The 23236-nt window shown below is 43.0% G+C and overlaps 1 protein-coding gene across 1 annotated transcript in view; it reads right to left on the reverse strand.

The window, feature by feature from the left end:
• HTR4 (5-hydroxytryptamine receptor 4) overlaps window positions 1-23236 on the reverse strand; it is a 241272-nt gene that overhangs the window by 120308 nt on the left and 97728 nt on the right. Inside the window, exons 3-4 of the mRNA XM_019534907.1 lie at window positions 4313-4438; window positions 1065-1265 (exon numbers count right to left, since the gene is read on the reverse strand). Coding sequence (XP_019390452.1) covers window positions 1065-1265; window positions 4313-4438 — 327 coding nt within the window. The remainder of the gene's footprint in view (window positions 1-1064; window positions 1266-4312; window positions 4439-23236) is intronic.

The following is a 23236-nucleotide window of genomic DNA, read 5'->3' on the forward strand; positions in this document are numbered from 1 at the left end:
ATTATTTGTACCAATAATAAATTAACACAGTTCTTCCTTCCTTGAAACCAAGATTGGAAAATTTAAATATTGCTTTATAAATACAGCTAGTCAATTTTTTCATCTAAACATTTTTTTCCAATAAAAATGGCTTGCCAAACAAGAATACAAAATTCTAAAAAGTTGAAAATGTCTGTTGTTGCAATGAAAAACTGGTAACAAAAATTAAAACTTCTTTTTGTAGAAAATGTTTGGCTTTCAGTAAAATTATTTGAATTTTTATTTCTCTTTTTTTCATAGGAAAGGCAAAAGTTACAAGTGTTGAAATTTTATTTCACCCACAAAAATCTGAATTTGTTTAACTATCCCTACACATTATTCACTAAGGGTGAAATGTGAAAGTGAACAGTGATGCTTTGGAACAGCAAGCATTATAGACATTTTGTTGTGTCGTTTTTTTCCTTCCCACAATGTTGTAGTCAGTCATAGAACCATTTTAATGCAGCTTTATGGCTGAAAATATTAGAAAAAGAAGTTCTGATTGTACTTTAAACACATGTCAAGGGAACACTATTGCAGATATAAAGCCAGATAATAATTCTGTGTACCTTTGCTTTGTGAGGCCCCTGTGGTAAAGGAGGGAGTGGGGCAAAGGCAGGCACTGCTCAGCCTCCCCCATCCTCTCCTTCCCCCCATACCAATACTTCTACAATACAGACTACAAGTATCTCTTTCTTTTTAAAAATGCATAGACCCAGGGCTCTTGAGAGACACTGAGCCAAATTCAGCTGATGAAGTCAATGAAACTGTTTGCATCACGTGAGTGAGGATCTAGTTCATACATCTGACCAATATAATTTGCATTTTTTCACACCTCACTGCAGTGCTGAAGTGTCATTGTGTTCTGTTACCAGCTAAAGGTTATCAGCTGCCCTGCTATACATCACGTAGCATGTTCGTGTATACCTTCCAGCTGAGATGAACTCCTTTGATATGCCACTTTCTCTACAAACTTAATGATATGGCATGTGACTGAAGAAACAGATGATCAGAGCATTTGCCTTTACATATCTTTGTGTTCATACCTGTCTAATGAAATACAGCAGAGGTGAAGGATTGATGCCGTAGTGAGGAGGACATCTAGAGATGTTCGAACCAGGCAGAACATCTCTCCATAATTCCAGTTATTCTCAACCAGTTCAATAGCTCCAAATGGCATCACCAGCACTGAAACCAGCAGGTCCGCGAAGGCAAGTGAGACAATAAAATAGTTGGTCTTGATTCTCCTACAAGACATAATATGAAAAGCAATATGAAAAGCTCACTGGTACAATCTCAAAGTAGGATACCCCATGTGTGGAGAAATCTGTTCTCTAAAGGGTATGTCTAAACTGTCCTCTAATCCTAAAACATCCTCTCTAATTTACTTCTCATTCTAAATAATCCATTTTAGTTATTTTTATTTTGTTTTGGGGAAGAATTATTTGCTGTGTTTGCTATATAACTATGGAGGTACTTCTGCTCATGAAGATACAACCAGGCATGCACACACATACCATTTACCAAACACTGCCCTTTCCAAACACTGACAGATAACTCTTTTAAGCTCAGTGGATTTTTGGCACTTTCTAATAAAATAAATCACCATAATTTGTTGTTGTTTTCTTTGTACTCTGTAGCCTTTTCCATTGTTGTGTCCCCCTTTACAACATCAATAAAAGCATCAGGCCTGGCGTTGTCTCCGTCCACTCCTTAAGCACTTACAAAAAATGAAAGCCAGCCAACCTTTGCCTTCTAAGACTACAGTATCTTAGATACAACCTTTTCTTTTCCTCATCTTGCTGCACTATGATTTCCTAAGGAGAGCAGGTTCTGCCAAGGAGTTTGTGGTTGTGTGGAAACCCTGCACTATTTGTGAATGGCTGATAAAGTAGGTGCCAGTTACAATAAGATAACAGCATACAAATCTTGGACTTTCAGGGGAAGGGTAAGAGTTTATCCAGTAAAAGCCTCTGTAATAATGATGCTGAATGTTTGGACTACCAGCCAATGAAGACTTGAATCTCTCTCAGAAAGAAAGATAATAGCCATTCCAGGAGAATTTAAGGAAGGACAGAAAAGAGATTATTTATGCAACAAGTCAGACTTTTCTCAAGGCATCCAGTGCAATTTTAAATGCTTATTAAATTAAATAATTATTAAATGCTGATGTACCAGTATCAGGATGTGAGCTCTTAGAAACTGGCAGTCAAAAAGCAAACTGTTAATCAGCAAGTCCCCCAGCTATAATTCTGGAATGGAAAATGCTCAGCTAATCTGTCCCAACCACTGACTGTCTCTCTCTCTCTCTCTCTCTGATACAGCCTATAAATTACTAATCTAATGAGCAGGGACCTACTGAATTTGCAATTTCACAGATTCCATGAAATCCAGGCAAAGCCCATGAAATCCATGGCGGTGAGGGCTGATAGAATATAAAATTCTGGCCCCACAGAGGGAGCCAGCAGTTCTCCGGGCATTGCAACAGCCTGCCTGGGTAGGGAAGAGGGAAGGGGGGATGCCCACACAAAGGGCTGCCAGCAAGATAGTTGCTGTCCCCAGCCCTCACTGATGATGGGCTGTATGGCTGCCTGTCATGTGGCGCCACCCCTTTCCAATAATTGGAGGTGGGGGCAGAGCTACATGACAGACAGCTCTTGGCCCATCAGTAGCGAGGGGCAGGCAGTCTTCACAGGCAATCAGCGGCAGGGGGCAGGACTGCTAGGGCCCCTCGGCCAGAGTGTGGGAGACCCTCTACTCTCTGCCTGCAAAATGACTGCTGGGCCCCTCATTCTGCACATGAAATCAGTGGGCAGCTCTCACAAATTAGGTAGGCCCATGCTAACGAGATGTAAAGTCCAGACATGTAACTTGTATTCCTTTTGATTTTGTATATTGTTTTTTACTGTATCCTAAATTACTAGAAAATCAAAATGGTTTAACTACACTTAATCTCTAATTTTTATTACTTGTAGGTGAATTGTTAGTATTTTTTCCCTCCTTTTTTTTAAAGACTGTTAAAAAGGTTGCATGTCACAATTAGACTCGCTGGCAGAGCTCTAAGGAACCCCAGCAAGCACCACTACAGGACAAGATAAGGCCGAGTTACCAGGGACTCTAGAATAACTAAGGAAATTAGGTACTTTAGGTATGGCCACTTAAGACTAAACAAGTACTTAAGATGATTTGCTTCTTAGTCAGGTTTTTTAAATTAATCAACATTTAAAGAACCCCTCCTTCATTCTGAACTTTGCTATGCCCCAAATTGAATTTGGGGTGTAGCAATACGTAAGAGCCTCAGTTTCCATACTTAGTTGGTTTTTTTGTAGCTGTCAGCACTTTCAAGCCACTTACAGCAAAGCTATTGTATGAACCTGCTGGTTTGTTCATCATGAAGCTGACCCAGCATATTTGTGTCCTGACCACAGGAAATATGAGCCCTCAGTCAGCAAGGCACTATGTATGGAGTCCAATGAATATTTTTGTGCCTGAAGGTAAGAATACACTTAGTACAGTCCTGGGACTGTTCACATGCTTAAAGTTAAGCACCTGTCTAAGCACCATGTTAAATTATGAATTTATTGTGCTTGGACAGTTGCAATATATCTTGTAAATTGAGGACAACCTTCCAGAAATCACTGAGAAAATATCTACATAGGAGCAAGATTCAAATTTTAGGATGATTCTTCTGAAAATAACTATACCAAAAAAAAAAAAACCCTTGAAGAAGCATTTGAACTATAACTATTGTGATTCCTTCTTCTACATCCTAAGCTCATCTGATGCATGCAAGGTCAGCACTGAGATCTGCGAGAGAGAAATCTTGCTAATCACTTTCTGCCCTTCACTGGGAAGAGCAACAATTAGGCTAGGTCAGTGCAACTGCTTAATGTGATAGACAGACTTGGGGCCCGACCTGTACGTTTTTCTGACATGTTTTGTTAAAAGGAAAATTGGAGTTGGAAAAAGAAGAAGCCTCGCTGCTTCTCCAGAGCTCCCTTGTGTGTGGTTTTCTTCGAAGTGACTTATCTGTTCTTGACATCTGGAAAGCTAAAAATGTAGAAAATGGATAATAAAATGATCACGCTCCTGTGGTATTAAATCTAAATCCAGACGTATTGAGAACAGTATAGAAGTTTGACTTTGCTGTGACCTGAACAGTTGCAGAGAAGCAAGGATAAAGTTTTTTATTGTGCTTTGTGTTCTTAGAAATGTGGGGGAGAGGGGTGGAGAACCCACCTGACTTTGTAACATTTGTTCTAATGGAAAGGATTGAGATTTTGTGCTGACTCACCTGAGCTGCCTGTCTCTGCATACAGCCACCATCACCAGCAAGTTCCCCAGGATGGCCATGAGTATGACTGCTGAGATGAAAGTGAGCAGTGCAATCTTCTCTGCCACGCTGAACCTCTCACTGGAACTGGAAACCACAAACAGAATGTGTATCAGAGCAGAACGAAAGAAAATGAATGAATTTCCAGCTACAAACTTTCATCAAATAAAAATCAGGCACATTATAATGCTCTCTAAGCACCATTTCTTCTAAAATTCATCTCTATACCAGTTTTCGGGGGGGAGAACATATGTGCCAAAACTTCAATTTTGCACTTTGATTTTTTTTTTTTTTTTTTGAGAAAAATGAATTTCTTGCTCTGGGACAAGATATAAAACATGTCAGTTTTCTGTATTTTTCAGCAAAAAAATGTATATGTAAATCTTCATGTCTGCTCTTGTTGTCCATGGAGCTAGAGAAATCGGCATATATATAAGGAGTCAATTATACATTTTGAACTTGAGACACCAAACAGGACATATTATCAGAGGAAGCATGTTGTCACTTTCTGAAACTCAGGTCCTTTTAATTGGAGCTGGCTGAAAACTTTAATTTGGGTTGGGGCAGGTAGTAAACAGTAAACTTTCAAAACTGGAAAACATTCAGGTTTTTTCAACATTTTCAAGGTTACCATCAAACTTTTTTTTTAATATTTTTAGAATGCTTTTTTCCTTTTCTCCTCCTTTCTTAACTGAATATAATAGAAGGAACGATGATTTCTTTTTCTAGTTTTTGATCTTTTTCCAAAGCTGGCAAACCTTTTGAAAAGGTACAAAATAAAGCAAGACAAAAGTGGAGATAAAAAAAATTGAGAGAGGAGCAAGGTGATCCTGTTCTGCCTAACTCTAAACATCATCACTTTTCTTTAACTTAGTGAGGGAGATGGGGAATCTAGAGAAAAGAAAAGAGAGAAATAGAATAAGATGAGGAACGCTGACATTTTAAAGTTCCAAATATTTGTAATTTTTAAAAAAATATACTGGGTATAATATTTTCAAAAAAAGTTTTTTCTGAAGCCTGCAAAACAAAAACCACATAAACTTTCTGTAGTTTTACTTGAAATTGTTGGGTGTTCTTCCTTTGAAAGGTGTCCCTTGTTAGTTAACCATACATGACACAAAAAATCACCACCCACTTGTGGAAAGCTTGGCATCCACCCCCAATATGTGTGGATGGGTGTGTTTATTCATAAGATGCAAGCATTTGTAAACTTCTTCACAATGTTTGGTTTAAAGTGTATCCTCTCCTATGTACAGAACAAGAATCTAGATTACAGAATAGATTTTGTGAGAATTTTCAAATAATTAGAAAATCTGTTAGTTAGTTTGAACCATATCTGTTTTAAAATACCTCTCTGATTTCCTTTTTCTACTAAACAAATAACATATTTTGGAAATTAACTAATTACCTCCTTTCCAGACTGTGCCAAAAGCTAAAACCTTAAGCTCCCTTTAAATTTGCCAATATATGCTCAAACAGCATCTCTCAAACAACAGACAAACAAACTCCCATCCTCACCAAGGCCTTGCAAAAGACCCAAATGCCTGCTGTGTCCACACATTAATAGAGGCCACATCATCACTGGACCTAATAACAAAAAGGAGTACAGTCTCCAAAGTTCATTCAGTTGCAACTCTACCAATGTCATATATGCCATCAACTACAAACAGTACCCTTCTGCTGCCTACACCAGATACAGGATAATTTCTGTGCATAAAATGAATGAACACTGATCTGACATCAGCTGCAGAAAGATACAAAGCCTGCGGCAGAACACTTCAACCTCTCTGGACACCATCACTAACCACAGAACTGCTCTTCTCAAGCGAAAAAAAATGTAGAAACCAATCTGAATGTCAGAACTAGAAATTGTCCACAAATTGGACTGTGTTAAGTATGGTTTAAACAGGGATGATGGATTCTTATCTTATAGATTAGCTTTTCTGGCCCCCTTTGTTCTTCTGGGTTTGCTACTTGTTTACTTTTCTCTTAGCACTACCCTGTTAGCACTGCCCTCTTCCTCCCATTTCTCTCTCTGTCTCTCCCTCCCCTCCCTTGACCTTTGCATTCTAATTTCTCTCTCCTTATCTTCTGCTTTCTGTAGTCCTTCCACAGCATCATACCAAGTTAAAAAAGAAAGTGTGCTTGATATATATACCTTATTTGGTTAGTCTACAAAGTGCAGATCTAATCTGCCTTCTGACTGACTTCAGACTAACACAGTTAACTACCTTTAAGTATAATTGTATCTGTTATATAATCTACTGGTTATTGAGAAATACTTTAATCACTGAGCCTGTGTTGTCATCAAATGGGTACTCTAAACTTTATTTTTTAAATGGTGTACTTTTTTCAGAACCTTTTGTATGCCAGGTGCTCATTTTGCCTATTTGAAGCGAGGATATGGGTGCGTTGCTGTCATGGACACATTAGTGAATAATGCTTGGGGTGTTCTGTCTCATATAAATTTAATCTGGATTTTGGAATTCTTTGATTTTTGAGTGCTTTTATTAGCAAATCCACCTGGGCATCTTTAATCATAAAGGCTAAGTACAGACATTCAAAAAGCCCTGAACTGAATTGATTCAGTCTTTGCAGGTTAGATTGAACCTGCGAGCATGTGAATAGACATTCACTTTTGATTCCAGATATGCAGGCCCATGCCTGCAGTGGCTCGTTCCTATCAGAAAACGTAAGTCAATTTGGCTAGGGACAGACATTACACATACACTAGTGTAAGTAATCAGAAACTAGGTTAAACCTGTAACAGAACAGAAGTTCAATGCACATAAAGCAGCCTCAAAATGGCTGAAACTGGTTTAAGATAAACCTGGTTGAACATAGTATCAGACTTAACAGACTGAGGTCAAACTGGTTGATAGAAATTCTGTCCCACACCCCTTCCTATTTTAAGCCCATGCTGGGCTGGTGTCTGGTCATTCCCTTGCCCCGATCTAGCTACAAAGCAGAGGGGCAGGGCCAAACCTGCTCTTTGCAGCAGACAGCACAACCCACACCAGAGCTGCAGAGCATGCTGGGAGACTCTCATTTAACTTAAACTAGGAAGGGGTTTGGGACAGAATTTCCATCAACCAGTTGACCTCAATCTGACTTTGAAACTGGTTTACGTGCACTGAATTTCTGTTCTGTTACAGGTTCAAAACTCATCACTTAAACCAGTCTATGTGTGACTTCTGTCTCTGGCCAAATTGACTAAGTTTTCTGAGTAGGAGTATTTACAAATGTGGTGGACTTACTGAATCAGCCTGGCATGTCCTGGGCTTGGAAAATCTTCATTTTGGATTGGTGGAGCCCATCCACCAATCAGGTAAGGGCTGAACGGAGCCAACCCTGCCCTGCCTGTAAGTGGGGGTGAGGAGCCTCACGGGCCTGAGTGAAGCCTGCATTTCGCAGGTCTGGCAAGACTTGGTGGGGGTGGAGCCTCTGAAGCAAATAAAAGGAGCCGTGTGCCCAGCACACAAGAGACATGGCGGGGGACGACGAAGGAAGAAGGGGCTAAGGAGAGCTGAGGAAGAGCTGCCTAGTGGGCAAAGCAGCGCCCAGAAGTACCCCCCCTCGCCAGGACTGATGCCTCAGCCCCATTGGTGAATGAAGTGGTGCACAGGGCTCAGACCTGGGGGCCGCTTGCAGCAATCCAAGTCTGCGTCCCCTGGCAGGGGGCCAGGGAGCAGTGTATAGATCAGTGCATGGAGCCCAGGTCCTGGGAGCCACTCAAGGCGGCTCAGGTCTGCAACCCCAGCAGACACCCAAGGAGCGTGATGCAGAGATTGCTGCATGGAGGGTCAAAATGCTGACCAGGACTCTGGGAGCTGTTTCAAGGCGGCTCGGGTCCCCAACTCCTGGGATACAGCCAGGCTGCCGACATGGCAGCATCCCCCAGTGGGTCCAGGTGCTGATCAAGCCCCGGTGTCACATGAGACAACCCGGGCCTCCAACCCCTGCCGTAAGGAGTGAGCCAAACAGTTCATGGGTCAGTGCACAGGGTCATGAGCAGGCCTCAGGATGGGAGAAAGCCCCAGGCAGTGGCCAGCCACCATGCCAGGGGAAGTGCCCATTCCACAAAGCCAGAACAACCCCACATCACCAGGAGGTTGTAAGTGTAGGGAACAAGGGTGTCCCACAAGGAAGGGAGCCCTCAGGAGCCAGAACAGGCTCCTGTGAAGTAGGGGGTACTGTCCCAGCCCACGAGGGATTGGAGGGGCCTGGAGCATCATCCCATTTTCCCCTGGCAAAGCTGCAGCCAGGCTTCCCCTTATTGAATGGGGAGACCCTAGCATAGTAGCACCTTCAACACCTGGAATGGTGAGTGGGCACCACATTTTGTCATTTGCACTGTTTATTTTGTCATTTGAGGTTTCACAGTTATATGAGCACAAGTGTATTTCATCTTTGATTTTCACTGCATACATTACAATGTTTTTTCATGGACTGTAAATAGTTAATTGTGTTTATCCCATTGATGTGCTGTATTTACCTGTTTGCTTATACTTACTGACTCCAGATCCGTTACTTACCTGTGTGGGTTGAAACTCTATAGGAGGTATAAGTCATATATATAATATAGTCCTGTATCACTGAATAAGTGATTACTTACCTTTAGATATGTGTATGTGCATAACTTTATTTTATTAATTAGTAAACCTGTATATAGTTAAGCAGTTGGGTCCTGGGCTGACTCTATGGGGAACTGAGGGGAAACTGTGCGGTTGACAGTTCCCTACCACATCACCTCTGCCTGCTGACAAGCCCCTTCAACTCAGAGAAGGGGGATACATTACCCTGTGCATGCCTGGGCTACACAAATAAAGAAAGGCAAGAGAAGGAAAGACACCCAGACTTGCATAAAGTTTTTATACTTTTGTGAAGGCAGTTAAGATAGGTACAAAAGCATGTGTAAAGATGGGGATGTGTCCAAATCAAGCCCATCTCATGTTTAGGTGTTGATCCAAAATACACAGCTTTTACTCTCAGAGAACATGACAGTGTAAGTTTTTATCAGTGTAAATTTGCATGTTTTCATGCTCCAGGCTTCATAGTTTCACACTGAGTAGAAACTGCCTGTTTCCCAGTTATCTCTATGGTTTTCTGTCAAAGCTCCCTGCTAGCTGGTGGCCTCAGTCCCTTTGGAGATGACATTTTTGGGAGCTTATGGTGAGATGACAGGTATACAGGTATGGGCTACCCCACAGGTAAAATGCCTCCGTACCTCTTATTACTATTAATGACTTCAACACAGATGGCAAAAGTGTAAATATTGCAGGCTTTTGCCCTAAGGAGTGATCTCTGGTGCTGACGTCAGTGAAACCTTCTCCAGCGGCAGTGACTAGCAAGCTATCACACTTGGGGGCCAAATACAACCACAGCTTAGGTTCATCAGGAAAATATTGCCAATTATGGCCCCCAAAATGAAAACTTCTTTCCAGCGAGAGAATAGCAAAGACAAGGATGGCTTTTTTTAGCAGCTGAAGAAACTTGCATTTAATTAGAAAGATTTGTCTGCAGAGCTTAGCAGAAATTCAGCGGGGGTAATTAAGTCTTAGAGAAGCACTTCCATGTGTTTGAGCAACCTATAACACCACGCAGGATTTTGTTCCATTCAGACAGGTTGACAAGCTTCTGCTGTAGCACAATGTCAGTTTTGCACAGTTTCTGCACAGATTTGCTTGTTGCTACCTTGGGTCATTAGTTCTTGGGCAACTGCTAAAATTAGTGTGTTTAGGCTTTCAATTCTGCAATTATCCTGACATGGTCTTAATCAGTGGTTGCAATTTGCCTGACCTTCTCCATAAACACTTCCCCAGCCTCCTTCCTGCATTTCCCCCTCCTCCTTCCTTCTTGTCCGTTGTCCTTGTGTTTGAATTTGTAGGCGATATTCCTGAGCCTGGGTGGAGAATTGGCTATTTGTTGTGCTGTAGATGCTCTCGAAGTCAGATAAATACTGCACTTGACAATGGCCAATCCATGGCCACTATATCCGCTGGAACTGCAGAAGGAAGTGTTAATAACAAAACTGATGATGGGGTCAGGTAAACTCCTTGTTCCTTCCTCCTAGCTCCATAATCCCAAGTCATCAGACATTATGGGTCATCTGGCAAGTGAATCATCCATGAACAGTAATAGTAAAGAGATATTTTGGTGCCAGCATGAGAAAATTTCTTCCTCTTCCACCTCCCCCCTCCCTCCCAATCTCCACTACATCTGATTTAAAATCTTTCATTACCATAGAAATACATTTTTTCCTGTCAGTTGAAGAAAATAAGATACTGCTAATGATCACAGAATCATAGCAAATAGGGCTGGAAGAGTTCTTGAGAGGTCATCCCATCCATCCTCCTGCCACAAAACTGGATCAATGGTAGCTAAAATTGTTATCAGTGCAATGCTGATTAATGATGACAAATCTGCACTGCTACACAAGCAATTAGGAGATGGACAAGATGAGTTGGTTCTTTTGTGTTATGAATGATACAAAACCAGGCAGAACAAGGTAATTTTCCTCTTTTGGAGAGGCACAGAATTCTCTCTTCCCACTGTTCTCAATACTTGTGCAGATGGCTGCTGCACAGCTGGGGAAGGTTATGCATCTGCCAAACTCAAGTATGTTGAGCAAAACTGCTTGTCGGGGTCCTTGGTCTCATCAATAATGTTCATCAGCAGAGGAAGACACCATGTAAATTAGAGGGAAAGCAAAAGACAACTTCAAAGGCAGGTCTCTCAGCCACAGGTTTGCTTGCTGGGAACACAGTAGGATTAAAAGCAACCAGAAACAATGGGGGTGCCATGATCAAAGGCACCTTGATTAGGAAGCTGTAATTGTGCCGGCCTGAATAGACTCTTCATAACAGACTAACATTGCTCATCACCTGCATCTGAGGTATTCAATATAATGTCACATTATATTGAGTACCTCCAAAAGATATTCCTTTTCGTCCCGAGAGTGGCTGTGCATGCTATCACAGTAATGATGATGATGAAGGTTTAATGCATACACAGTGCTGTAACTATGCATAGTTAGATTTCATGGACGTTAGGGCTGGAAGGGACCTCAAAGATCATCAAGTCCAGCCCCCTGCCTGAGGGGCAGGAAGTCAACTAGGGCCAAAGGACCCCAGCAAGCTAAGCATCCAAGAGTTTCTTGAATAAGTTCTGAGTAGGTGCCTGCACCACATGTGGAGGGAGTCTATTACAGGTCTTGGGGGCTCAAACAGTAAAGAAATTTTTTCTTATGTCCAGCCTAAAATGGTCTTGTAGGAGTTTATGACTGTTAGTCCTTGTTTTTCCTTGGGGCAATCTGGTGAACAGATGTTCTCCCAGATCCTGATGAACACCCCTTGTGTACTTACAGGTAGCCACCAGGTCGCTCCCAAGCCTGCGCTTTTCCAGACTTAAGAGTCTCATGGCTCTCAGCCTCTCTTCATAGGGCCTATTCTCTTGCCCTCTGATCATGCGTGTGGCTCTCCTCTGGACTCTGTCAAGCTTCTCCACATCCTTCTTGAATTGCGAAGCCCAGAATTGGATGCAGTACTCCAGCTGCAGCCTCACCAAGGCCAAATACAGTGGGAGGATGACATCCTGAGATTTACTTGAAAAGCATCTATAGATGCAAGCCAGGGTTTTGTTTGCTTTACCAGCTGCAACATCGCATTGGTGGCTCATGTTCATCTTGTGGTCAGTTATGACCCCCAAGCCTCTTTCAGCAGTGGTGCTGGCAAGCGTAGCACTGCCGAGCCTATAAGTATGCTGCGGGGAGGGGTTTTCTGAGGTGGAGTACCTTATATTTATCAGTATTGAATGTCAGCAGGTTTGCATCCACCCACTTACTAAGCTTATCCAAGTCAGCCTGGATCACTAGTCTGTCCTCAGGTGTGGACGTTTTGTCCCAAAGTTTAGTGTCATCAGTGAACTTAGCCAGTGCACTTGACACCAATGTCCACATTGCTGATAAAGATGTTGAAGAGAACTGGTCTAAGGACAGAGCCTTGAGGGATGCCACTGGTTACGGAGTGCCATAATGACTTGCTACCATCGACCACTACTCTCTGGGTCTGACCACAGAGCGAATTTCCCAGCTGTGGTGTAGCCAAGGTCACAGTTGGCCAATTTTTCCATGAGAAGGTCATGGGACACCAGATCAAAGGCTTTTTTAAAGTCCAGGTATATGACATCAATCTCTTCTCCCTTGTCCAAGTGATATGTCACCTGGTCATAGAAGGAGATGAGATTGGTCAGGCAAGACCTACCCGTGACAAAGTGCTGGCTACCAGGGACCCGTGCTGGCTACCCCTCAGGATGTTGCCCTCAGCCAGCTTACCCTGAAGCCAGCTTATCCTTGATAATTTTCTTGAGAATCTTACCAAGCTGGGGATTGAGGTCAAGCTGACTGGCCTGTAATTCCTGGGATCTACTTTCCACCCTTTCTTGAAGATGGGTATCACATTGGCCTTCTTTCAGTGCTTTTTTTTTTTTTTCAAAGTTGCTTATCAGATGTACATGGTGCCCATCACTACCGTATCTACCGCAAATGTCTGAATTCTGCAGTATACACGTTACACTCATTTCACTGCCAGCAGAAATTAAGCCTTGGCAGTATCTGAGTGGAGCCCCTGGTTTTTGGTTGTTTGGTTGATCTGTCTCTGCGGCGTTACTTCAGAGCCTGAAGAATGAGCAAGGCTTGCATGTTGCTGGGAAACTGATGGCATTTGTGACCATGCTGGGATGTATAAATCCCTTAGCTGAAATGAGGCTGAAGTCCGAGTGCTGCAGAATCCACCATGCATTCAGAGAGGGGATAAAAGGGTTCTCAGTGCAGCTGAGAGGAGGAGGTACAGACCAGTGGTCTGCAGTGCTCCCTCTCTTGGGAAGACTGCACTGAAACCAAGCAGACAGTGACCCATGGGAAAGCTGCAGGAATGGAATGAACTCCTGTGGAAGAGCCTTGCAGCAAGGACAAGATTCAAAGGGAGGCAGCTCTCTGCATTAGTACTCTGCAGAAGGACAGAGAACTGGGGAAAACAAGATGACTATAAAGCCCAACTTCAGGATGGACAGCAGTTACTTAGTTTGCATTTGCATCTGCATTTTGAGTTTTGCTCTGGAATGATGAAGAAGGTTGTATAAGCTAATGAGCAGAAAATGGAGCAAGATTCAAGAGGAACCCCACAGAGACAGAAGACATTGCACCAATTACCATGGTTAGACTGGGCATAATTTTTTTGGGATACTGGTGGGACTTGATGGTGGGATAATGGTGGGACTTGATGGTGGCCATTTGCTATCTTCCAGGAGTAAGCTCTGTGATTTTTGAGTCCATTTGTTAAGGATGCTCAGTGTTGCATGCATTTTTGGTTTAGCTTTTGGGGCCAATAGTTTCATTACCCAAATGGAATGCAACTGTGACAAGAGACTTATGACCAGGGACATTGCTATCAGAGATTTTGCTTTTTTTTCTTTTTTTTTTTTCCAAAGACCCCAAAATCCAGGATTAAAATGAAAGCCCCCCCGGCCCTGCTGGTGCCCCACACTCCCCCGGCCTACTCACTCCCCGCTCCCCCATCCATGGGTTTCTCTGCTAAAATAAGAAATCTCCTATTTCCTCCGGTAAAAGGGGAAATCCGTGTTTTACTCTGTTTTTCTGTGGGAAACAGGAATCCCCGATCCCTACTTATGACTAAATCCTTCCATGGGATTGGCCCAAACTGCCTAAACGACCAGGTGTAAAGACAAGACCTGAAACCTTTAATTTGACCTATTGCCCAATACAGAGGAGACTCACAAATGAGATGATGAGCTTGTGGAGGACTGTTAACTGTAGCTGCTGTGTTCATAACCAGTTATAGCTAGCAGAGGAGCAGCAGTTTTGCACCTGCATACTGAAAACCACACTAATTAAGCCTGAATGTAACAAATGCTTTGATCATTAAGGGTGAATTCCCAACACCACTGCAGTCAATGGAAACTGTGCCACCTACTACAACAGCGTTCAAAATTCACCTGAAGTCTAAATCCAACAATCAGAAGCAGTCCTAACTATTTGGGAGCCCGGAGACAGTGAGGAATCCAGGCAGCCAATGAAGCTATGGGCTTTCTTAGCAATTGGAAAGCAGATGCTCTATGTGGAAGGTGATAGTCCAGCAATGACAGGTTCTTCAAAATTCTTCCCTCCCCTCCTTAGCAGTTTGCATTAGTCTTTCCAAGATTTGTTTTTAGTCAACTGCTCTTTATCTGGTTGCAGACCTCAGTCATGCACACACATTTGTTTGGATGCTGGCACATATACAATTACAACTTCTGGAAAGAGCTTATTCCCTCGTTATGACTTGCTTAAGCTTCCCAAGGGCTTAAACGGAACTGTTTTACTGAAAATATTGTATGAATGGTCATCTATATGTTTCTGTACATTTTCCTTTTTAAATATTTGCTAATTATGCAACTACTGTAATTCAGAGCTCTTAATAATGGAAGAAGTGGATATTGATGGCAATTTAAATCAATGGTTAGCATGACACCTTTGATGCAATCCGAATGTTTTGCCTCCTGAGCATGCCTCCTTGGTTAATGAAACCGAGATTGATGGGTTTGCTATTATCCAAGAATGAGATTCAGACAAAATGATTATTGGTTAGTAAGAATATAGAAATTACTTAAAGAAATGGATGAAATGTTCACGTGGAATGAATATATAAAATCCCTACGTATGAAAAGAAACCAAGACAGGTGTTTCAAATACACTGAAAAAGCTGTTATATCTAGTCATTAATGTTTTTAAAAATCATGTATAACTACTTCTCAAGCACTGTTCCTATTTTCCTACAAACACTGAATTTTCTAAATTACTCTAAATGCTTTTGAACTTTTTATATTGCAATTAGAATATATGACTTCATTATGTTGGTAAGACAGATATATTTGCAGGAATTTTTCTCCATGGGCTTTCATTAAACATGATATGCCATGGGCTCCCTGCTGTTATAATGGATCTGAAATGAAAGAGTAAAGCCTCTTATAAAAATTCTGGCACTGATACTGTCAGTGCAAACCTCTTCCACCTCCTCTGTTGTGCGCTGGACTCAATAGGTGCATCCCCACAAGCGAGAACACACATTTCCCTAGAGACAAACAGCAGCAGCACAATATGCCGCACGCCTGAGCATGTGTACTCTGGCATGCTGTACGTTACCCAGGGTGGGGTAGGGAAGCCTGGGGCCAACACCTGGGCTGCCCCAGCAGCCTTACCTGGGGGCCTCCGGGAGCCACAGCCATGGTGATCCAGCAGCTAGAAGACTGGCCAGCAGCTGGAGTGTGGTTCAGGCTGACCAGGCTCCAGTTTTGGGCAGCACATGCCACTGCCATGTACACTTACACTACCCCACTTTTTAGGCATGGGTTTTTTTACACCAGGATCTCCCTGTGTCAAAAAGCACTCCTCCACCCCCCTGCTGGCACTGCAAATTAGCAGTACATGTGGTGTGTGGCTCTGCAGATGGGTCTGTGGCATCACACACCGCACATGTGTGCTCATCTGAACACGCCCAATGGGACTACTTCTGGCAGACCTTGCAGTGACTTTCCTTTTGATACTGGGGTCTATTAGCATGACATCACCAGCATGTTAAGCTGTGAGTGGTTTAGTTTTTAAATGGAAAAGAAACTCACCAAAGAAGCTAAAAGCTTTTTCAGCTCAGTGAGAGTGAACTATTATGAAATAATTACGGGTACACATTTGTTTTTAGGCTCGGACAAGATGAAAGATGAAATTCATGTGATTTTATGTAGACACAAGAGAAGAGAGAATGATAATGGAGGCTCTACAGGATTCATATTTCTGTGATAATACAGTCCAGCAGAGAAAGAGGAGGACTAGAAGGCAAGAGAGGCCATTTCAAACAGAAGAGGAAAAAATCTGAACAGAGCAGGAGAAATTATTATGGATCATGGATATTAACAGATATTATAGCCAGAACAGGTAACCCCTGTTGAAAATGATAAAGTTAGGATTGTATCTTGGACAAATGACCAGTGAAGATAATTCTTATTAACTTCACAAAGGTTAAAGCTTGAGAAGAAAATGTGGAACTGTTTTTACGGTTTGTTTGTTTTTTTTAATGAACCTTGATTTCATAATCAGCTGGCATGTCTACACAAGCCGTTTACTGCAGAGCTGCCTAATTAGCTCTGCAGTAAATGTCTCAGCATCTACATATGAGGCCCTAGGAAACTAATAAACTGCAGCAGGATAGTACTTATAAATACAAATACTACCCTGCTGAGGAGTTTTTTAGTGCACAGTAACACAAGTGTGGGCGCTGACCCAGCTGGCTGTGGCACAAGGTGCTTCAGTGTGAGAATTGCCTGCCAGCTAGCCCTACGCTGAAGTACCCTCATGCCCCAGCCAGCCCCTCCACAGCATATTGAGCCAGGTAGGAGCAGTCCCAGGCTGGCAGACTAATCCCCAGGGCCTCCTGCCAGCTGGGCTGCTCCATCCCGGCACTACAGGGTGTAGTCCTGGGTGCACGTTCAAATGGCATGCCCAGGAGCAATAAACTCTGATGCAATAACCAATGGAGTTTATTGTTGTACAGGTAACCCTTGCCATTCACGGGGGATACATTTCTGTGATCCCTGCAAATGGTGAAATCCATGAATTGGACACTGTTTTCATGAACACAGTGCCCCCGGCAGCTGGGGAGGGCACAGCTTCAGTGGCAATGGTGGGAGCATGGCAGGAGCACGGCAGCAGCAAGCACAGAGCTCCATTAAGTGTTTAAAGTGTATTTAAAATGCAGGTTCAGCATTCGTGAATATTTGAAACTGCAAATGCGGAACCCACGAATACCAAGGATTTCCTGTACATTAATTACATGTGTAGCTGCACTCAGTAACTGTTGGTGTAACTTAAGTCACTTCACTAAGGTATCTAACTACTAACACATACACGAATTGTTTGCCATGACTATTATTTCCAGGTATAAAATTGGAGGTTGAATGGGAAGTGGTTAAAAAAAAGGTGTGGGTCATTGTCCCTTATGCTTGAGCCTAATCGCCTTTGTATCAGTATAGAAACATTAATTGAGGAGCATTTATCTGACGTATATTATTATATAATTATATTATAAAATCCTGTTTCCTTCTCACCCAAACATGCATTAATTAGAAGTCAACCTTAATGGAACACCACATCTTTTTTTCCCTTGTATTCAAGAGTTATACTTGGAACTGTTCTGCTTGTGCAGATGGCAAGGCTGCAACTAGTGATTTAAAACCAATTATTTCACTTCTGTCTTAGAAACAGATATGGATTAATTGAATTATTGACAAGGCACAGATAAATGGGTTTACATGAAGCTGGCTGTTCAAATGAAATCTCGGGAGACTTCCAATGGTTAGCTGGCTTCCATGGAATGACATTTGCTGTAGAAATGGCTGTAAAAAACCCACCATATTATAGTGACCAATAACATTTCCGTAGTTGTAGTTTCGTAGGTGATCAGGTCAGAAGGGACCTGAGCAGATCATCAAGTCCGACCCCTTGCCATGGCAGGAAAGAGTACTAGGGTCAAAGGACCCTGGCAAGGTGTTCATTCAGCCTCCTTTTGAAGACCCCCAGGGTAGGAGCGATCGCCACTTCCCTTGGAAGTTGGTTTCAGATCCTAGGCACCCTGACAGTGAAGTCGCACCTCCTGATGTCTAGTCTGAATCTACTCTCGGTCAACCTGTGGTCATTGTTCCTTGTTATACCTGGTAGTGCTCAGGGGAACAGGGACTCTCCCAATGCCTCCTGGTCCCCCTTGGCCAGTTTATAGATGGCCACTAGATCCCCTCTCAGCCTCCTCTTGTGGATGCTGAACAGGTTCAGGTCCCTCTCCTTGTACAGCCTGCCCTGCTGCCCCCTGACCACACGAGTGGCCTCCTCTGGACCCTCTCCATGTTGTCCACATCCCTCCTGAAATGCAGTACCTAGAACTGGACACAGTAGTCCAGCTGCGGCCTGACCAGTGCCACATAGAGAGGGAGGATCACTTCCTTGGCCCTGCCTGAGATGCATCTGTGGATGCACGACAAGGTACAGTTGGCCTTCCTGACTGCATTCCCACACTGCCAGCCCATGTTCATTGTGGCATCGATGATAACTCCAAGATCCTTTTCTGCCTCTGCACTGATGAGAAGGGAGTTCCTCAGCCTCTGGTATGGTGCTGGTTCTTCCTCCCCAGGTGCAGTACCTTTTACTTGTCAGTGTTGAATCCCATCCAGTTCTCATCTGCCCACCCCTGTAACCTGCCTAGGTCTGATTGCAGCCGATTCCTCCCTTCTAGCATGCCCACATCCCCCCACATCTTAGTGTCACCAGCAAATTTGAACAGGGTGCTTGTTACCCCCTTGTCCAAGTCACTGATGAGGATGTTGAACAGTGCAGGCCTGAGGACCAAGCCCTGGGGGACCCCACTGCCCACATCCCTCCAGGTCAAAAATGACCCGTCCACCACTCTCTGGGTGCGGCCCTCCAGCCAGTTGGTGACCCATCTGACTGTGTAGGTGTTGACACCACAGTCCCCCAGTTTCTTAATGAGAATGGGATGAGAGACCATGTCGAAGGCCTTCTGAAAGTCCAGAAAGACTACATCCACCATGACACCTGCGTCCAAGCATTTTGTGACCTGGTTGTAGAAGGCCACCATATTGGTCTGAAAGGACCTGTTCCTAATGAACCCGTGTTGGTTGCCCCTAGGCATAATCTCCCCTGCTGGCCCGTCATGGACACATGCCAAGATAACTCTCTAAAAAAGCTTCCCCAGGATTGAGGTAAGACTGACTGGCCTGTAGTTCCCTGGGTCCTCCTTCCTCCCTTTTTTGAAGATGGGAACCACCTCTTCCAGTCCTCTGGCACCACACCAGAGCAACATAAGCACTCGTACAGCTGTGCCAGGGTCCCGCAATGACCTCAGCTAATTCCCTCAGTACTCAGGGGTGGAAATTGTCCGGACCAGCTGATTTAAATACAGCCAGTCCCTCCAGAAGTTCCCTGACTAGTTCCTCATTCACCCTTGGCCTAGATGCGCTTCGCAGGGGGTCTGAGGGGGGCCCGGTGGGGGGGCTGATCTGGTCCCTGCTCAGGAAAATGGAGGCAAGGAATCCGTTAAAGAGATTAGCTTTGTCATCTGGTGTGACAACCAGCTTTCCTAGCGTGTCTTGCAGAATCCCCACATTACCCAGTACCACCTTCTTAACCGCTACGTACTTAAAAAAGGATGTCTTGTTGTCTTTGATCCAGGTTGCTTGTCCCAGTCCCATCTCCGCCTTAGCTTGGAAGATCGTCTCCTTAAGGAGCAACCACTCTTCCTGGACTCCCAACTCCCCTCCCCTCTGGGACCTCAGTCCCTCCCTGACTATTCTCCTTAGCTCATTGAAGTCTGCCCTCCTGAAATCTAGGGCTGCTGCCTTGCTGTAGGCCTTTGCCACTCTGCGCTGGATGGTGAATCCCAGCAGGCAATGATCGCTGTCGCCCAGGTGGTCGAGCACCCGCAGCCCTTCACCAGGCCATCGCCGGTGGCCAGCTAAAGCAAGAACAAAGATCTCTGAATGGCAGCTGCAGATGCTGGGGGGAACTAGCCATTTCAGAAGTGCTAGAACCCCATTCCAAGGGCCTATGTAAAATGAGTCGGTGGATCCTAGCCCAACTGCTGTCAGACCAAGTCAAAGCTAAGAACTTTGATGCCGTATACCGGTTGTACCTGCCAAAGTAGAGATGTGCTTCAGACAACATCTCTGATATTATGTACGAGCTTTACCTACCGACTCAGGATGAGCTGGACAAAAGGCTAAGTAAGATGTTTTATAAGATCAAAGTTTTTAAATAGCAGGTGATACTGGTTAGAATCAATTACCAAAAGAAAAAAAGACAGCAGACTAGTTAAATGCTTTTAAAATTGTTCTGTGTGGGAAGTATAGTCAGTCAAGTATGTGCTAATAACACTCTTTCCATTTAGGCATCAAATGCATACAGGAGCTGCCTGCATCTTGTGGGGCCCTACGTAGGAAATTGCCACATGAGCCTACCAGAGTAACTTACAGGGGGGAAAGTTAACATTTGGCAGTGGTCAGAGATCCACTCTCCCCAGCTCTCAGCTTTTAAGACTCTGCTTCAAGGAATCGCAGAAATGTAGAGACTTGGCTCCTATAAATCACTGTAACTTCATTGTAGGCAACAGACTTACTCAATTTATGACAGCAGTAGACCCAGCTCCTGAATCATGAGTTGCATTCGGGAATGGATTCTGAACGGTGTGATTTTCTGTCATAATTTCCATTGTACATATGGGCATCTGAGTCACTAAGGACATTTATCCCAAGTCAGACAGGTAAGCTGTGACAGAGGTAAGAAGTAAACTCAGAACTCCTGAGTCCCAGTTCATTGCCTGAGCTTTGAGGTTGCACTGTCTGTCACAAATATTCATGTTTGGACTTCAGGGTCTGGGGCAGCCTTCCCTCTGCTTATTACAGCATTTCTGCCTCCATTTTATGCCGATCCAGATATAATATGAGATAATCTGTGCTTTACGGTCCCTGGAAATGTTGACACCACAAGATGTTGGAGAGCCTGATAATTTAACCAAGTTCAAAAAGAGGCTGGATAAATTTATGGAGGACAGGTCCATTGGTAAATATTAAACATGTTAGCTATGTGTGCAGCCTCAAAATTAGAACTTCCAGGACCTCTGAATGCTGGAAGTTGTAGGGCAATGACTCGCAACCATGATGCCACAGCACCCTGTTGTGGCTTGAGAAGCTTGCAAGCGTGATGCAGGATGCCACTGTTCAGTGTGCAAACACCTACACATGATTCACAAGATAAATCCAGAGAGTTCAAAATATGGCATCAAAAATATGATGACCTGTTGTGTGGTCTTTCTGAGTTCTCTAAAGAAGAATTGCTCTAACATTTTTCTGCAGTCAAAAATGAATGAAACATAAGACCTGGCATTTTTTTAGGTTTGCTGTAGAGGGAGAGGGGCAGAGAATAAGTCATCTAGATACATTCTATATAAATACTCTTTTCCTTAGTATCCACTGTTTGCCACTGTGAGAGATACTGGTTTAGATTGACCTGTGGCCAACCCCATATGGCATTTTTATGTTGAATTTTACCCAAAATATCGCAAAAGAACATTTTAGGAAATTGACACTTGGTCCATTAACTACATCTCCTCCTTTATTTGGTATATGTTGTTAAAGCAGTATAGGAGTTCCATTGCACTAAGCATCATAAACATGAAGTATGAACATAGAGAAGAGACTATTGCTATGTAGTACCATGCTTCACAAGGTACTTTCAGGGTCAACATTTTCAAACTTGGGTGCTATGTATTCTTCTTTATGCTAAGTGTCCTTCTGTAGGCTTCTAAATAAAAGTGACTTAATTTTCAGGTGTACTGAGCTTTCATAGTTCCTACTGATTTTAGTAGGATGTTTGAGAGGTTGGCATCCATGAAAAAATCAAACTACTTTTATGTAAGAGTCTGAATTAAAATTAGACACCTAACCTATGGGCACCCAAGTGAGAATTTGTTCCAAATGGCCTCCCATCTGACTGTTGTTCATTATTTGTATGCACTGAAAAGTGCACTGGTAGTGGTTGTAATTCTTTATTACAGTAAAACCATCTCTTTGCTTTATAAGTACAGCATAAAGCAGAAGATCAAACATCCCTTTAATCAGAAATGTCTTGTTCCATACCTAACCACTTCAGAAATAAGTGCTTGATAACTACCATGCTATATATTTCATTTTAATAAAGCAGATGATAAAAGAAACAAAGCAATAAACCCCCAAAAGAACCTTCCATCAGAATAATGTGATTATTCTCTTCATTCAAAGTAAGTGGCTCCTGCTCATCCTATGTCAGCCTTAAACATAGCAGCCTCTGTATTAACATGATAAATATGATGTAGCTAGGCTAACTAGATCAGATTTAATCAACCAGATTATTTTCCTAGTAGTGTCCCCATTAATTGTCATTTATATCAGTTCCATAGCCCAGCAATGGCCAGTGTTCCAAAGCCAAAGTATGGCCAGTGGTTCAAATCAAGAATGATGGTAAGTCCCTGTGTTCCAGATTCTGCCATCAGTTACAGTAAATCTAAGGTAACTTCATTTGTACCAAGATAACTCACATCATTGTAATAGCTCTTTTTAATAGATAGATACAGAGACTTACAAACACCCTGATCCCTGGTTTATCTAAATAATACAGGAATATTAAAGTAATTGAAACTGTTTGATACAAATGAGTGTTATAATCTCATTTGGATACTATTATCAAGATTCAGATGCATGAGAAGTGAGAAATGCTGACTGAATGATGTACATCTGCATGGAACTGTATACTATGTAATTACATCCTGTCGCATCTAAGTGCAATACCATGACCTACTGAGGCATGGCAAGTGCTGAGTATAGCGGGTTTTGTACCTACTGGACTGCTACTTTGTGGTCCCTGAAGTTAGGCTTAGGTACAAAGTTTGCATAATTAAAATGAAATGATTGTGTTAGAACACCAGTACTTATCCATGGACAAACTTCTGTGCCCAGATCTCCTCTTAGATGTCACTATAGTTTTTATATTTTAATTTCCGTTAACGAGCTATTTTTGCTGGGGGCACAAAGTAAAAGTGCATGTTTTATAGTGCAGTTCAAGTAACTTCATAAGGTTATTTAATAGATTTGCAAGCTGGCCAGATCATTGGGCTCAACAGGTAGTGATCAATGGCTCAGTGTCTAGTTTCATAGATTTCATAGACATCAGGGCTGGAAGGGACCTCGGGAGATCATCGAGTCCAGCCCCCTGCCCAAAGGGCAGGAAGTCAGCTGGGG

Source organism: Crocodylus porosus, unplaced genomic scaffold, assembly GCF_001723895.1.
Source record: "Crocodylus porosus isolate Cpor-Errol unplaced genomic scaffold, CroPor_comp1, whole genome shotgun sequence".
Taxonomy (NCBI): Eukaryota; Metazoa; Chordata; order Crocodylia; family Crocodylidae; genus Crocodylus; species Crocodylus porosus.